The sequence below is a fragment of the Adelges cooleyi genome, unplaced genomic scaffold, assembly GCF_023614345.1.
Source record: "Adelges cooleyi isolate 19-005CV unplaced genomic scaffold, UGA_ACOO_1.1 ACOO_flye_CR_arks_rails_tigmint_CR_PRNA_651, whole genome shotgun sequence".
Classification (NCBI taxonomy): domain Eukaryota; kingdom Metazoa; phylum Arthropoda; class Insecta; order Hemiptera; family Adelgidae; genus Adelges; species Adelges cooleyi.
The window spans coordinates 14,384,596-14,401,357 of NW_026096352.1; the positions used below are offsets into that span (position 1 = coordinate 14,384,596).

At 33.7% G+C, this 16,762-nt stretch overlaps 2 protein-coding genes across 3 annotated transcripts in view; both read right to left on the minus strand.

Annotated features, from left to right (window-relative positions):
• Window positions 1-1,920: 1,920 nt before the first annotated feature.
• LOC126844994 (otolith matrix protein OMM-64-like) lies at window positions 1,921-8,662 on the minus strand. The gene is made up of 16 exons (XM_050583559.1): window positions 8,219-8,662; window positions 7,850-8,034; window positions 6,877-7,158; window positions 6,584-6,756; window positions 6,389-6,508; window positions 6,241-6,324; window positions 5,814-5,969; window positions 5,548-5,723; window positions 4,691-4,749; window positions 4,083-4,436; window positions 3,837-3,958; window positions 3,608-3,771; window positions 3,334-3,405; window positions 3,009-3,167; window positions 2,618-2,875; window positions 1,921-2,539 (listed from the first exon to the last, which is right to left on the minus strand). The coding sequence occupies exons 3-16, from the start codon at window positions 7,152-7,154 to the stop codon at window positions 2,450-2,452; spliced, it is 2,265 nt and encodes a 754-aa protein (XP_050439516.1). The 5' UTR covers window positions 7,155-7,158; window positions 7,850-8,034; window positions 8,219-8,662; the 3' UTR covers window positions 1,921-2,449.
• A 5,062-nt stretch (window positions 8,663-13,724) lies between these two features.
• The window catches only part of LOC126844552 (irregular chiasm C-roughest protein-like), an 86,901-nt gene continuing 83,863 nt past the window's right edge, over window positions 13,725-16,762 (minus strand). Inside the window, exon 11 of one of the 2 annotated variants that reach the window (XM_050582835.1) lies at window positions 13,725-16,375. In XM_050582835.1, the coding sequence (XP_050438792.1) occupies window positions 15,917-16,375 (459 nt within the window). In that variant the 3' untranslated portion in view covers window positions 13,725-15,916. The remainder of the gene's footprint in view (window positions 16,376-16,762) is intronic. The other variant, XM_050582834.1, reaches the window with a different exon arrangement.

Consider the following 16,762-nt stretch of genomic DNA (forward strand, 5'->3'; position numbering starts at 1 on the left):
GTAATATCGTTGGAAAAGTTGTTATTTTTACCCAAATCTTTATTATATAATAATAATATATAGTAACGACTCAGAGTCTCCAAGCAATAATGTTTTACTATTTATCTATTTATCTACTATACTATTATTATTATTGTAATCGTTACTTAATATTAATAAACGCTGTAACTCTTATAGCGGCAATATGAACGGTTGATAATCGAATGGGATAGCTAACGTGTATTGTTTTACGAGCTTAGCCTTTATATTATACATTTTTTTTATGTAATTATTATTAATGAAATTTTATTGTTCATGTAGAGTGTTTGTAATTTTAATTTCTATTAGTTAAAAATTTCCCGATGATTTTGTCTTCATTTCGTTTGACTCGATTCATAGTACAATAACCATTTGCCGTCTCTTAAATTTTTTTAGATCTTTATCATCTATGTTTTTTTTGAAAATTTTTAATTTGTTCGTATTGTTATCGTGTGATATCTGAACGTTATATATTTTATAATAATTAAACAGCTCAAAATCTGTACGTATGGACACACCAAAACGATATAGAGGTATATTATTATGATATTTTGTTTTTAAGAGGTTTGTTAACGATCGAACGGGGCGAAAGCCAAACAACGGGGTACCGCGTTTGTTACAAAAAAATTTTGCATGAAAATATTACATTAAGTATTTTATCTGTTAGGTTTTTATAGTATTTTTTTAAAAATTATTATTATTATTATTATTACAATTATTATAATAGTTTTTAATATTATTATTATTATTATTGTTGTTGTTGATAAGCGTGCCTTTAGTGTATAATATTATTATTATATAGTGACAATTTTATATAGCCTGATATAACGTGATATTAATTAATTAATAATTATTGTTGTTATGTTACATAATAATATAATGTTGTACCGTGATTTTTATGGTCAACGCTCGTTTGCGTATTATTGTTAATACAGTTATTGTTAACCCTTAACCCCCCTAGTGGTCGTCATAGCTGAAACGGCAATTTTCTTTTTTAACTCAATTTACTCAACTGGCATATTTAAAAAATAATTTTATTACCTAGTTGTTATGATGTTACGTACAAATTATACCGTTCTACATAAATAATTATTATTTACTCAAACTGCAAACATACACATACACACACACATTAGTGTTCTGTTTTAATTCTATCATACCGTTTCATTCACAAATCATCAAAATCATTTTATTATTATTTATCAGTTCTTTAATAACTTCATTTTTAAACAATATTGGCAATAATAGATGGTGTTTTTTTGTAATACGGTTGATTTTTTATATATATATTATGTAACATTTACGTTCTTTCAACGATATAAAATCAAATAGCTAATCCGACCGCACTAACAACATTTGATCCGTAATCAAAAAGTATGGCAATCGCTTTAGTATATTATATTTAAATAATACAAATAGCTTGTCTTAGCGTTACTTACATTCATAAATCTTGCACTATACAGTTATGTTAGATGTAATATTATATATATTTTTAATATTTTATTATTATTATATAGTATAGCGGTCAAGTATTTAGATCGCACAAGCCTTATTAGTATTTAATAACGTTTATTATATTGTTGGTTTTTTAATTTAATTAATTTTTTATAATTAACCACTTAGCTATTGTACGGTATAGCGGGTTGACCCGATTTGTCGGGGTCCTGCAAAAAGAGAATGTGAAATATGATTACGAAGCGTCGTTTGTATCTATCGTTGCCGGTCCGTTAATTTTTCATTATTATTATTACTATCATCATCATTATTATCATTCAGCATTTTATTAAAAAATATTGTAATGTTATAAAAACAATATGTATATTACTATTGTTATTTATTATTATTATACAAATTCAAAATTCAAAATAAAATGATTAAACAATTCATAAACATTATTATGCATACAAAAAAATATGTAGTTATTTTTAACATGTACCGTTTTAAACTATTGTTACATTTAAATATTATATTATAGTTATTGATTTAGTCCTAAAAATTTGTATTAAAATCATTTACTCCACCTTGAACCCCTCGATAAAAATCAATGAATTACTTCAGAAGTCTATGCCAAACACACGGTGTGCGTATTCATTAATGTTAATTGAAATTCTCTGTAAGTTTTGTTTAATACACTTCAACTCGAGTGGATAACGGCTAAGCAATGTCCGATCCTAGCCGTCAACGGTTAGACAGTGAGAAAGAAGACAGATAATGACAGTAAACGTTTCTGTAAAAAAAAAATGTCACTTGTGGACTCGATATGTTTGTATATAAAAGTAAAGTTATAGTAAAATATAAAAATAAAATATACATTATATTATAAAAATGCCCGAGCAATAACATATACATTATATACAATAAATTCTAGTTAATATAAGTGTACAGTCTTGAGTAGCCGATAACGCTAAGACTATCAGCAATTACGTGACCTTTATTCTAACGGTAGGAATGCCTTGAGCAGACCGCCCGATTTCTTTGGGCGGGTCCGACTGATCAGATTTTCGGGTCGTGCACTTGCGCTCTGAAAAAATATCAAGACACCACAATATTACAATGCAATTTGATTTCATTGTGAAATGGATTATTCCATCACACTTACCGACGACGATACGGTGGTCATGGTAGTGGTTTTTATTTCTGTTGAAGTCGAAGTGCCGCCGATAAGGTACGCAAACGGATTGGTCACCGTCGCTTTGGCGGTAGTCAACTGTTTTACCGTATTACCGTCGTTGGTGCCGCTACTGGCGCCCATAGCCTTTTTCTTGCTGTCCACCAACATTAGCGCAGCAGCCGCCCTGCTGTTGCTACCCTTTCTCATCATGAAAGACCCCTTGACAGCAGCGACAGGGCCGTTAGTCTAAAACACCGTTGCAATAACAACATTAACAGTCGGTACGGTAACAACAGGGTATAGGAGTTAAAATTGCAATTAGTAATAAATAACGTTAGACAGTTAAGACGTTACATAATTATAAGCTCTGATCACAAACCTTGTTGACACAGATTTCCACAGTAGGCACTTCCACTTGGTCTGGAGGTTTGACGGGGTCTTTGTTTTGAACAACGGTAGTCTCGACAACGGCTACCTCCGCTAACACCTTAGTGACACTGGTATTGGCCACCACGGTCTTGTTGGCTTGATACTTGATCTGTAAATGAGGTGTAAGACAAATTAATGCTCAACGACTGATTTTACTGGCCAGTGTTAAAACCAGAAAGGGTCTTCACCACATTACTGGTTAGGGCCGGTATAGGTTAACAATGTTTTAACACACCAACAAGTCGATATAAAGTATAAATGTATAACTAGCATACCACGTGCGTTTTCTTGGTGCCCAAAGCCGTCAAGTTCTGACAGACTTCATCATCATCATGTTCGTCGTCGTTCTAAAAAAAAACAAAAAAATATTATTCAGTATTTTGCATTTCTAGTTGGGGCATTATTGAAATAAAAACTTAATTAAGAAATACTATTTTTAAAAATTGTTTTATTTGAACCAAATTAATTTCTTAATCAATTTTTGGTCGTTAGCCATTTATTATTTATTGAACATTTATTTAAATAAAAATTGGTTTATACAATACTGACCTCGGTCGCCAAATAAGAGTCGCGAACGTGCCTCTCCTTTCGCCAAGCTGCTTCGGAGTCGATTTTGCATTTTCCGTTATCACCATTGTCGTTGTCGTCGTCGTCGTCATCATCTTCTCCCTCCGAAGAAGAAAACAACGGTCTCTTATACGCGCCTGCTTCATCTGTTAACGAGAATAATCATAAAGCCTTAACAATTTTTGTTAAAGCCGTATTGAATGAGTTCTACCTCCGCCGTCGTCCCACTGGAATTTTCGTTTTCGACCCATGTCGCTGTGCAAGTCACCGTCCTCGAGTAGCATTTCTTGGAGCTCGGCCACTTGACGCTTGTCGTCGTCCAACATCTGTCGCCTGTACAGTACACGATATTTACACATATTAACAATTATGGTAATAACTATCATTCATACAATACAATTATATTATCATTATTTGTAAAATCATTGTTTTGTTAACGCTCTAGTAAAGTGCTCACATGTATATTTTGCCGAGAGAATCGCGAATCGATTCGTCCACTTCACCATTGTCGTTGACTATCATCTTGAGATCCTCCTCGTTGGCTGCATCTTCATCTTCCTCATCGTCTTCGTCGTTCCACACGCCCTCCTCGTCTTCCGACAATTCAGCCTCGTCGTCGAAGAAATCTGTTATCTTTGCATTTTCCCCGTCTACGCTTTCCGTGTCCCCTAGCTCTCCGTCATCATCATTACCGTTTTCTTCATTATCGGTACCATCGTTGACGTCATCAATCCCAGCTTTACCGACACTATCGCCACCGTCGTTGGGTTGGTCTTCGGCATCGCTGTCCTCTATGTCGCTTTCGCCGGGTCTGTGTACAAAACACAATATATATGTAATATTAGAGACAGAAGACGTTACCCGCAATTGGTCAGGAGACGCAAGGCTTTGACAAAGACGCAAAGCACAACGTAAATATTTTGGAATAGTTGTGAGGGAAGAAGATAAAGAAACCACCAAAAGAGACAGTCTGAAGTGAATGAGAAGGTACTTTTAAATAAAGGAATACAATCCAGGATTGCACGTCTTGAAAGAAAGTAAAAACAATGTAGTTTATACACTTACACGTCTGATACAAAACCGTCCGACGAACCGCCGTGCACACTGGCGGCATCAGAGTTTGTCTAAAAAAAAGAATAAAAATCATTTAATGCATTTATAGACCTATAACTATTACGTAGAGTAAATTTAGAACATTGACAAATTAGAAAACACCCCTAACTTGTATCATGTTTTTTTTTTTTTTACACTTAGTTTTACTCATTAACAAGATACAAAATTTTGAAAACATGGGTAATATATAATAACTAAGTACAACTCACTAAAAAAATTAATAAATCTATGAAAATGATAAATTAACACAAATCGAGGAATACAAAATGTTTTTTTTTTATTATGTGCTGTTAAAAATATATATTTTTTTTAAATCCCTACTTATTTTAATGTTTAAATTAGGTTTTCTCATTAGTCTAAATTGATAGTTTTTTAATTTTTATTTAGTTTGTAGACTTTGTAACTTTTTAAAAAAACATTAATTGTTTTACTTGAGTTAAGAAACAAATAATTTACATTCTTGTTATGAAAATAGATACAAATTTTTGCCGATCGTTATAATCTTAAAATACATTAATTTGTCAATAGCGTAATTGCCTACTAACATATTATTATATAAGAGAAAATTCATTATTGTTTATTACATACAAAGAAACGCAATACACAAATAATTTATTCTATGAAATAGGTGTCCATACATAAAACAGTGACTCGACTTGTTAGATCAATTTACCGTGTAACTTAATGTTGATTTACACCATAAGTATATAGGTACAGCTTATAGAATTAATTTAATTTTGAGACTATAATGTAATATATTATGTAGACAGATCTTGGTCGTACCAAACGCTATTTGTTCGACGACATACCTGTTGTGTACAAAACTCTTTGCCCGAACACAAGTCGAATAACTGTTGGGTGGACGCCATTTGGGTATCGAAAATTGGCAAAGCATCCAGCTTTGAAGGTTCCGATAGGTTACCCTCATCGTCATCACTGTCTGACAGCACAACAGCTCGTCGCTTCTTTTTTGAAGAACGACCATCTACAAACATATTAACTAAATAAATAAATAATAAAAGTAATAAATTGTTGTTTTTAAATTAATATTTTGTCTAATATTGTCCTAACTCACCTTCGACGGGTCCTGCAGACTCGGGAGACATTAAACTTTTCCACACTCCAGTTTTAATACCGGTACTGCTATCACTGTCGCTGCTGTCCAGCGGGTTTTTCTTGACAGCATCAATTTTATCTTCATCATTATCATCAACATCGGACTCCGAGGAATCTAAAAAGAATTAGAAAATGTAGTTTTTTTATTAGCAATACCAGAGCTGTCGGCTAAACGTTTTATTTGGATATCGATAGTCATTTAAAATAATTTAATACCCCACCGAGTAGATGGAAAATAAACATATAATTTTAAAAATTTTAAAAAATAACAAAACAAAATGTATACAATATTTAATACAAGACGATCGTCTTAAGCTGAATAAAAAATGTACTTGAAAAAACTTAGCGATTAAGATTAAAATAGTTATATAAGTTTACTATTTTACCACTAACGTCCTCGGCGCTGTCCACTTCACATTCAAAATCAATAAAACCGTTTTTCTTATTCTTATTGTTTTTCTTACGTTCACCTAAACATTTATGAATATCCAGGTCAATAATTCACGAAATAAATATTTTCAACTGTCAACATACTATAATCGTCATCCATCAACTCTTCTTCGTCGATCTCCTCTTCTTCTTCATTGTCGTCGTACGTTTCTTCATCTTCGTCCATCACAGCTTTGTCTTCATAATCAGATTTTTTGTTGTCGTCTACACACAACACACACCATGTTAAGTCTTCCTACCAAAATAATGGAAAAAAAAATATATCTTATTAACTACAACCTTTCAACAGATATTCTTCTTCGTCTTCATCGTCACTCTGTACTTCCCGCAAACCGGCTTCACGAGCGGCACGCACACGTTTCCAAATGTCATGTTTCAACACGTGCGATCTGGCCGCCGAATGAGAAGATAGGTTTTTCTTGATGGTACGCTTTTTTGGATCGGACTTGCAACTGAAAACACGGCAAACCCGTAATTACATTTTAGTCATATAAGTAGTACATACTACTAGTTTAGTAACAAGTATGGAATCCCGTTGATTAACTAACTATAAAAAAAAAAACCGTTTATACCTATCGTCAATGACAATTAGCCCTTCGTCGCCATTGTCGTCGGCAAAACTCTTGAATGACAGTGACTGTGACACAAGTACATCTTTGTCGTTACAAGTGAGCTTCACGGAGGCGGACAGGGTCGATTTGCTCAACATAAATTTATTGACAACAGGTTTTTTGTCTAGCGTATCTAATTGATCTTTGTCCTTTGGGTTATCGCCGTCACTGTCTTGGTCGTCCACTACTCCATCATCATTGTAAAATTTATGCACATTGCGTTCTTTACGTTCAATCATTTCCCTACGAATAAATTAATTGCATTAATTCAAAAATATATGGCGGTATAATTTTGTAGAGATTTATAGATAAACGATGTGTTAATCAAGGGGAAAATTAAAAAACTGTTTAGTATACGTTTTCGTTTTAAAACAAATTAATTTGAACTTAAGCTTTTTTTACTTAAACCTTTAGTTGACCAGTAAAAGAAATATAATTTCCTAAACATAAAATTACCATAAAAACCTAAAACACAATAAAAAATAATCTTAAATGTGCAAGAAATTGTAATTTTTATTATGTTTCAGCTTTAATAATTATTAACTACGGTGTAATTTCTAACAGTTCTTGGCAAAATTCAGAGAAAAGTTTAAATAAAAGACAGTAAAATGTGATTAATTGTATATTAACAATGTCTTTTAAATTAAAATACTGCTATGACAAACAAATAGGCAATGAAATGTGTACAAATAGTAGAAGAAAATTGTATCATACTAGTACCGTTCCCATTAAGCATAATATTGCCATACATATTGTACAATACTAGTATTAAATTAAAATTAAATAATTTTTAATAATAATCTATAAACAATTTATTTATAGTATGTATAATATATAGTTAATATTTAAATTCATGTTTATATACACAAATGGTAATATTAATAAAATATTAAACTATTATTTAAAGAAATTTATCATTTTTAATTATACTTACCACGCTCGTCTTAGTTGTTTATGTGAACCAGTAACTGAAGCCTCAGCAAGTAAATGCTTTCGTCGGCCTAAGAAATCGCCTAGCGATTTTTGTTTGGGCTTGTGATATGGCAGTCGAACGTGTCCATCGCCAGCAATTAACCGTTGTGTTTCTCTGCTGATTTCATCAACTTTGCTTTTTTTTTTCTACAAAACACAAAGTTTATATTTTTATGAAGAATTGAATCGAGTAGTTTGTTTAACACCACGTCTCCATTACCGGTGATCGGAACCACTGTAGAGTGTCAAGTCGTACAACGAGGCTACGATCGCCCAACAATAGAAACACAGCGGTTTTCCCTCCCCATAGTATAACAAATATTTAACCTACATTTTTACTGTGGCCAGCCGATTGTGCACGGTTGTCGTCGACTACAGTCAGGTTCTGCCCACAATCACCATCATCACTGTCTGCACTCTTGTCGTTTTCTTGTTCATCATTTCGAGAGTTCTCCGTATTGGCATTTTCTATTTTGTCGTTCTCGTCAAAGTCCGAAGATGGCCGGTGTACGTCAAAACTATCGTCATCATCTACTGATGCAGCCTTAGGTACGTCACAGCTATCGTTGTCATCGATCGAAGGAGTACTACCTTCGTCGTCTACTAGTGACGCATTTGGCTCGTTACGATTGTCGTCGACGACTGATGCTTGCAAAGTGGCAATGTCTTCTTCATTGTGAACCAATGGAGTACTCGACAAAGCAGAGATGTTATTTTGATCACCGTCATCTCGGTTAATGCTCGAGGCGTTTTCCACATTGTCAGTGCCGTCTTGTCAGTTATATCAACGGGTCCTTCGTCGTTTTCAACCGTGGAACTGTCGCCGGCGTCTTGTTCGTCTGCCATTGAACCGTTCGCCTATATAGCCACAATAAACCGTTTAAGTAGCGTTCAGCCAGGCGAACGATTTAACAACATGCCAACAGCCAAAAAATGTCTTTGTTATCACCGCACGAATCGACAAGAAAGTGTTTTGGCGCCAAAACCAACATCTCTGCACTGATAACGTGTGATAACAAACACAGTGTTATCAGTATAATATCACAGATTTAGTTTTTTTTTCTTTCATACCTAGTAAATATTATTGAATTTTTGCATTAACGGATAATATTATTTAGGTTTTTTGTATTGGTTTTTTAAATAAGTTTTTACAATGATTTATTGGCGGGGACGAAGAAAAAATTTGATAAGACCCGGAATGGTTTATTTTCCGGGTATCTCAAGGGGTTTAACAATTAAAAAATGTTTGAAATTGATTTTAAAACTTACGGTATGCATTCCGGCTGCATCAAAAAGTAAAATTTAAAATCTTTAGTAATAGTTTTTTGATACTTATCCGCGTTTTTTCTTATTTTGCTTAAGTTTGTTATGTTTACATTGAACCTACAACGTATAACAGATGTTGCTAAGACGTTCTTTAATTTTATAAAATATATTAACGAACAGTGTAATGAGTGTGCACAAGTGTAAAATCACAACAGTAAAATATGTATTTCTTGCCGATGATTATTGACAGAAAAAACTTGGTTTGGGTTACACAAAAAAAGTAACCAACACATTTGCTATGTTTGCTTTTTTCGGTCGCAAGTCAAAGTACAAAAAAATTTAAAACACTGTCCTATTGAAGAAATTATAAACTCTATTACTCTGTACTTTTGATTTACTCAAAAAAGGTATGCATGAAGAATTATGGTGTATACAAAAAATTGTTTGGTACATATTATGTCGAACCATCGAAGTCTGTAGAGAAATATGAAAATGTACCAAAATTAAAGAATATAAAAACGGGATATGAACAAAGTAATTGACTGTCATTTAATATTGTACATTTATTTCATTACCAATTATTAGTAAATACATGATTATAGTTAAAATTCTATGCGAAACTGAAAAAGCAATGATTTTGTGTGTGTGCCTATTGACAAAATAGTTCGATCCTCTGTAATCCCTTTTATATTAACTACCACCTATTGATCAGAAATGATATTCTTATTGGCAATTCTGAGGATAAAAAAATATAAATTGTTAACTTATGTATATATTCATACTCACTCCTACTCATACTTTGTATGTGTTACTAAACAATGTTTTATTTTCAACGACAACGCATAGAAAACGACCAGAATTTTTTTTAGTTGTATTTATCAAATAACGGTTTTTACAAAAGTCATTAGTTAGTCGAACAAAATTGAAGTTACCTTAAATATATTTTTATTTGATAGGACAGTTATTTGATGGAACCTCGAGTCGTGTGGAATAACACAATAGTTATTCGTTTTCCAAGACGTACTTTCAACGAGTCATTATTGTTTATACTTATTTAAGCAAATACAGACTGACGGGTATGATGGATAGCCGTATAGTTTGTCGGTCGAGTCTTTTTTGATTTTACTACCGAGTTACTATCTCTTAACACGTTGACTGCTACGGTACTTTTTAGTTGACCCAATTTATAAAATACAATTTTGTCAACGTATTCGCATAAGTATAATTTTGTAGAATAATGATTCTATTAGCGATCGTAGTTGGTGTTTTTGGATCGTTTAACTGTTGTCGTGCAGTGTTATCCGGTAACGACACAAACAGTGCTTACAAAACCCTATTAAACATTCAAACCGGTTACGATCGAGACAATGTGACATTCGCCGGTAAAGTGGTCCTACCTAAGGCTGATGATTTTAAAAGATTGCGGTCAGAACGAATCTCCAGACTCGGATGCGGATTCGTTTTTAGCGCTTTGTACCACATGCGGTCGTCCAGGATAGCAATGGACACAAGGGGTGAAAAAATGTCCACGATATTTCTAAGGATGTCAATGTATTACAAAGTGGCCATGGAAATGTTGGCGATTCTGAAAAACTGCCGCGTTAAAAACGCCAACGAATTATGGTATCTGCACATGTACATAAACAGAACTCATTTTCGCGTGCAGATGCTTTTCGCCACGACCACCGTCGACCAGGACACTATAGACAATGTGATGTTAGAACACGAGTTTACCGATGACCTATTGCAGCAGTTCGTGGTGGAAAACAGATGCAACGCAGCCAACAAGTTCAACCACGAGCATAGGTCGTCTCCGCTGTTCGGTCGGTTGCAAGAGTTTAGCTCGTGTAGGCGGACGAAAACCTGTCGACTCGATCAAGTCACGGCGTTGATAAGCGAGAACTTAAAAATGGTAAAAAATCTCATTGGACACAACGAGACCTCGGGTGGATTGTCTACCAGCGGACATGAGTGTTTCCTGGTGGAACACTTGTGCTTGAACAACGTGATGTTGGCACGCCAGGCGGAAATGCGTGAAATTTTCGAAAAGTTCAGTCCGGAAATGGATTGGGCAAACACTTTTGGAATATTGAAAAAAGCCAACGCCAAAGCACAGGCCGTGGACATTCCTTCGGACGATTTCGCCGACATGGCCATATATCAGACCGTGTTCATCGACGTGCTTGTAGTGATTCATCTGCGGATCGTCTGGAGGCATTTGGCGGTTGTCGAGCAAACGGCCGGATTGCACATGCTGCAGCACCGACCGACTTTCGTGTCCAAGTACAGAGAGACGATCGTTAAGGAAATAACCGACTTTGTCGTTTACACGAACCAAGAGAAGGTGATTTTTTTCAAAAAACTTCTCAAGTCAATCACACGTTTACACATTACCAATAAAAATAAAAAAATCCGGAAAATAATTGGAAAAATTAAAAAACACATGGTGAAAATCTCGGATAAATTTAACATTAGTGTACTCAGCGATGTGGACTTGGAGAGCGAACGCACTTGTTTGAAGTTTGCTGTCGACCATAAATTGAAAAGCGTAAAACAATTTCAATACGACATGGAAGCAGTAGGCTTGATATGCAGTCAAGTATTTCTCGAATTCTTGAAACAAATATTGCCCAACGTCGACTTTTATGTGATTCGTTTGTTTTTCAATTTTGCCAAGTACGATATTGGTATGGAGAATTAAACTATTTATAATAGTTACAATAATTGAACGTTTAATCTTTGAAAACACTAATTTAAGTCCTGCTATTATATAGTGTGGTATATGGTAAAATGAATGTCTCGTACTTCGCATCTACTTTATTCGAAATCAAATTCCATTTCTTTTTCTGATTATGTAAACCAAAAAGTCTATGTAATGTAGAACTCTACTACCTATAGTTGTAATAGGTGATACTATTTCTTTGTTGTATTCTAGCTGTTAATAAATGAATGACATTATGTAAATTACGAAAAAAAAATATAATTACTATTGTTTTTATGTTTTTCTATATCATAAATGGTCAATTGAGCTCATCGCTTGGCAGAGTTGCAGAGGCACATGTTTTGTCTTGTATTATTATGCTTATTAGCCTTTCGATAAGCCTATTAATTCGGTCGGATAAACACAGACCTTTGAGAGAACTTTCAAGGCATTGCGAAAGACCAGATTGTTTGGATTCTAATATAATACCGTGTGCGGAAAATGCCAATAAAATATTATGTTGTTTGTAATAAGTTATGCGTTTATATGTTAATTGAGAACATACCAGTATAGTGTGCAATCGTTCAAATGAGTTATAACGTTATTGGTGTTTGCTTAATGCTGACAATAATAATAAATCAAATATAGCCTAATGACAACGTTATGTGTTAAATACAAAAGAAAATTAAAACCAATATTTTAACGATGCTACAACAATGGTAAGGTTTATAATGGAATATTTAACAAATAATTTATAGTGGGTACCTAATTTTCATAATGATAATCACTATCTATAAAACTGACTATTGTTAAGATCAAAAAATATTTGTTTTGAAATTGAATAGGCTTCTTAAAGTTTTTAATTAAAAACAAAAATTGGTATGTATTTCAAGTGAAATGTATTTGTATGTTTATTTTAATGTATATACAAAGTGCAAAATCTAATAAGGACTTTCAGGTAATTCCTTTTTTTTTTTTTTGTAAAAAATCTATTGTAAGTAATGATAACTTTCCTTTTATAAATAAAGATTTTGCAAAAATATAATAATTGAAAGAAATTCTATGTGTTATTCTGGGCGTTCAATAAATTTTATGGAAATAAAAAACCAAGAATAAGAATCTTCTTTTAAGAGATTTCATACCATACTATGGCGATGATAAGGTATTATTAGTAAAACATAATACCCAACTTATTTTTTTAATTTTGTGTTTTGTACTAAAAAAAAAAATACTGTATTGAGCTCATCGCTTGGCAGAGTTGCAGAGGCGCATGTATTGTGCCTGTATTATTATGCTTATTTGCCTTTCAACAAGCGTTTTAATTTGGTCGAATAAACGCAGCAGACCTTTGATAGAACTTTCAAGACATTGCAAAAGATCAGATTGTTTGGATTCCAATATAATACCGTGTACGGAAAATGCCAATAAAATATGTTGTTTGAAATAAGTTATGCGTTTATGTTAATTGAGAACATACCAGTATAGTGTACAATGCCAAGCATAAAATACAATAGTATGTTAATCAATAGTTTTTAAAAGGAAATTGGAATTTAATAATCAACGGCGTTTTCTCGGGTTCGAACGCGCCACGTCTTTTATTGTAGTGTCTTCTTGGTGCCTATCTTATATTGTGTGCTTAACATATTTTTAATTTTGTACCTATTAGTTCTACTATATTTTAGTGTAATGTTTTTGGTTTTAAATTCATGTTTAATACTACATCACGATGTCCAGGGTGATGAGTACACATGATAGTATGAAAAATGTAAAGCAAAACAAATATACAGGTTTTTTTAATGTATTTTTATTTTACTCGCGCATGCGGAGACATAATAATAACTCACAAATGGCTTGAAATAGTTAACTTACACAAATAGGTATATTTATATATAATGTATTATAATTTTTATGACTATGACTATATGTATATATATATTATAATAAGTATGATAATAATATTACATGCACACGATAGAGACGCGTTTGGGGAAAAAAACAAGAACCTAATAATAAAAACAAATTACAAAAATTAATCATAATAACATATTATAGTCAATGGAAATTTTTTTTTACACAATAATAACTAGAGTATAAAATAATATAATTTAAACAATATGCTATAATATTATAATTCTATGGTACGATTGAACAAATTATACATTTCTATAACGATAGAATAACAAAAAAAAAAAAACATACATAGATTTTACACATTTTTTATAAACACAACACGTTATTATATTTAAACAGTAAATAGTAATAACTAATATATCTATTTTACATAGTTTCATCTAGAGAGCGTTCTCAAACAGACTTCAAAACACTAGAAGGACTTATAATATATAAACATTATGCACGACCCTCCAAACGTGCGGGGTTCCAAAAAGCGTACTTATGGTCCTTGGGGGGGAGGGGCATAGGGGAGGGTCACTTACACAGGGAGTACAGTTTTTTCTAGCCAGGGTTCGACCACGGCCCTCTGCAGAGGACGAATGCTTGGATATCAACGAACGACTTGGGAGCTTACCCTCGCACATCTTGTTATACGCCTAACCCCACGGCCCAATAAGTGTATATTATATTTTAAGATTATATAGCCTAAACACTATTATTATTATTAAGCTGATAATATCATAACGAACAAATAGTTTTATACTAATAGGATACCGAGTCCTCCAATAATAATATTATAGTCTAGTTCCATTTTCGGTTAACCTCGACAGCCCTGATGAGCCAATTTACACACAAACGGCGTCTAAACAATCTATACAAGCCGCACAGTTGGCGAATAATTACAATATTTTTTTTTAAATATACATGTATGATGATATAAGGTATAAACAATATTATATGGTTACGAATCGTTTAAAATCAGTTAAGTGATCAAACATCAAATGGACTTCTTTATCGAATCAAAGAGTACACAACAAAATATTACCCAGAACCAGCCTAGATTACAAGTCAAGACACACTCTCTCTTTAAAAAAAAAAACACCCTCCTCGCAATGTGAAAGCTGCCACGTCCATCTGAAAGTATAGACAAACCGTACACCGTCCGACTGATTTGGGTAACAACGGATGTAGCGTGTTATTATCATTGAAAACCAATTCCAAAACAATTTTGAAAAACCGAGCCTTGCTCATTTTTTTACACTTAGAATCTACCATAACGATTATGTACAATAATGTAACGCGTAAAATTATTTAATAATTATAATAGTAAGTATAGGCTAATTAAGTGCGAAGCCTTTGTTTTCATAAAATAATATAATATACATCTATATAAATGTTTGGACACTAAGGGTAATGAAAATTAAATTTACAATATAAACTATTAAACAGACTACCTATTACTATACCATAATAAGTAAAGGATAAACACACGCGAAAAATGTCAATATTACAATATGATTCCAAATGATATAAACTCGGTTACTATTATTATTTATTTTTTTATGTACAATAACAAACGATGTAGTACCATACGCTTATATATTATGACTATAAACTATTATAATACTATCCGTCGTGTTAATTTACTACTATTACTATTATTTAGAGCCCAGGCAGGGTATTTCCAGGGAGGGGTAAAGTGTCCAAACGTTGTGCAGAGATCGGGTAAAAGTGCCTAAAGGGTTGTCCTATCGTCTTGGAGTTCAGACGAGATCAATAATCGTTCTTAGAACATCAAGAGTGACATTCTAACGAATCGGATTATTCTAAATTTGTTTAACTCACATTTTCATACGACATCATTACATTTAAAAATATATACCACACGTCTTTGGCATTAAAAATCAAATAAACATTTAACTGGGTTGGGTATGAATTATTGATATACCGAGTACCGATAAACTTGAGTTCTTCATGGCCTGTGATCTATTTATGTTATCCAAGTGCAGTCTATTAGCTGGTGTGAAAACAAGAGCAATGTCTAAATTATTTAGGAAGGTGGATGGGTATGATGTCAACGCATGATTTACGGTTAATAACAATGTCGTAATGTTATACTCGGCTACTTTGATGCGAATCAGCCTTTGATCACTGGCGGATCTGTTGTACTTAGACGTGCGTGGCCAGCGTTTGTCTTTTGGCAGTGCCCATGTGGTAATTGTTGCCGTTGGACAGGACGACAGAGGTGCTGCGACCCGCGGGTCCTTGTTTCTGTATTTGTGTTTGCATTGACTTCTGCTGGAGTTGCTGCTGCAGTAGCTTTTGCTGAAATTGACCACCCGAACGCATGACGTTGTACGGAGGCGGTTCCAGTCGGTCGTAGAGGTTATTCGCCGGCGTCCACTGGGCTGCGTTGGACTTTAGGTAAGGATTACCGTACGTGGCCGAGTACTGGAGTATTGTGGCTGGACTGCCAGCGCTCATGGAAGGTCCACCGGTAACCGGATCCTGCAAGGAAGGCAGACCCATGTTACCTTGCATCGATGATGGTCCACTGACAGCTGCCGTGGGGCTGATATCGTAAAGGCGGTCTGCAGCAATGTAGTTGCTGCTGCTGGCAGGTCGGTCCTGGAAAGTAACAAAGAAATCGTGTGAAAAAAAACCCGACATTTAAAGAGTCCGAAGTCAAAGGTCAGATGTTCAGAGTCAGCTCTGAACCTATCTGCAATGAGTGTATCAGAGAGCAACACTGTTTGCTTACATCTTACAGACACCAAACCTCTTCCATGCATAGTATCGGGGGATTTGTTATAGTAGTATTCATAAATATTTGTCTGAACGTGATACGTGGCTCAAAGGAGTAAATTAATGTCTTACAATCAGTTTTGCGAGATTTGTTGTCCTATACCTGTCTCCAAAAAGTAGGATTCACGGGTTATGAAATAGGTGAAATGAAGAATGGTTGTCAACCAGCGATTGTGAATCTACCTTTTAGTATTTTATAAAAAAAACATT

Bases quoted from the DNA above. Each gene is read 5' to 3' on its own strand.
- LOC126844994 (XM_050583559.1), bottom strand. From the start codon at position 7,154: ATGATTGAACGTAAAGAACGCAATGTGCATAAATTTTACAATGATGAT. The intron at 6,509-6,583 runs GTTGTAGTTAAT...TGTTGTGTGTAG, and splicing joins AGAAGAATATCTGTTGAAAG to ACGACAACAAAAAATCTGAT. The intron at 2,540-2,617 runs GTAAGTGTGATG...ATATTTTTTCAG, and splicing joins TGACCACCGTATCGTCGTCG to AGCGCAAGTGCACGACCCGA.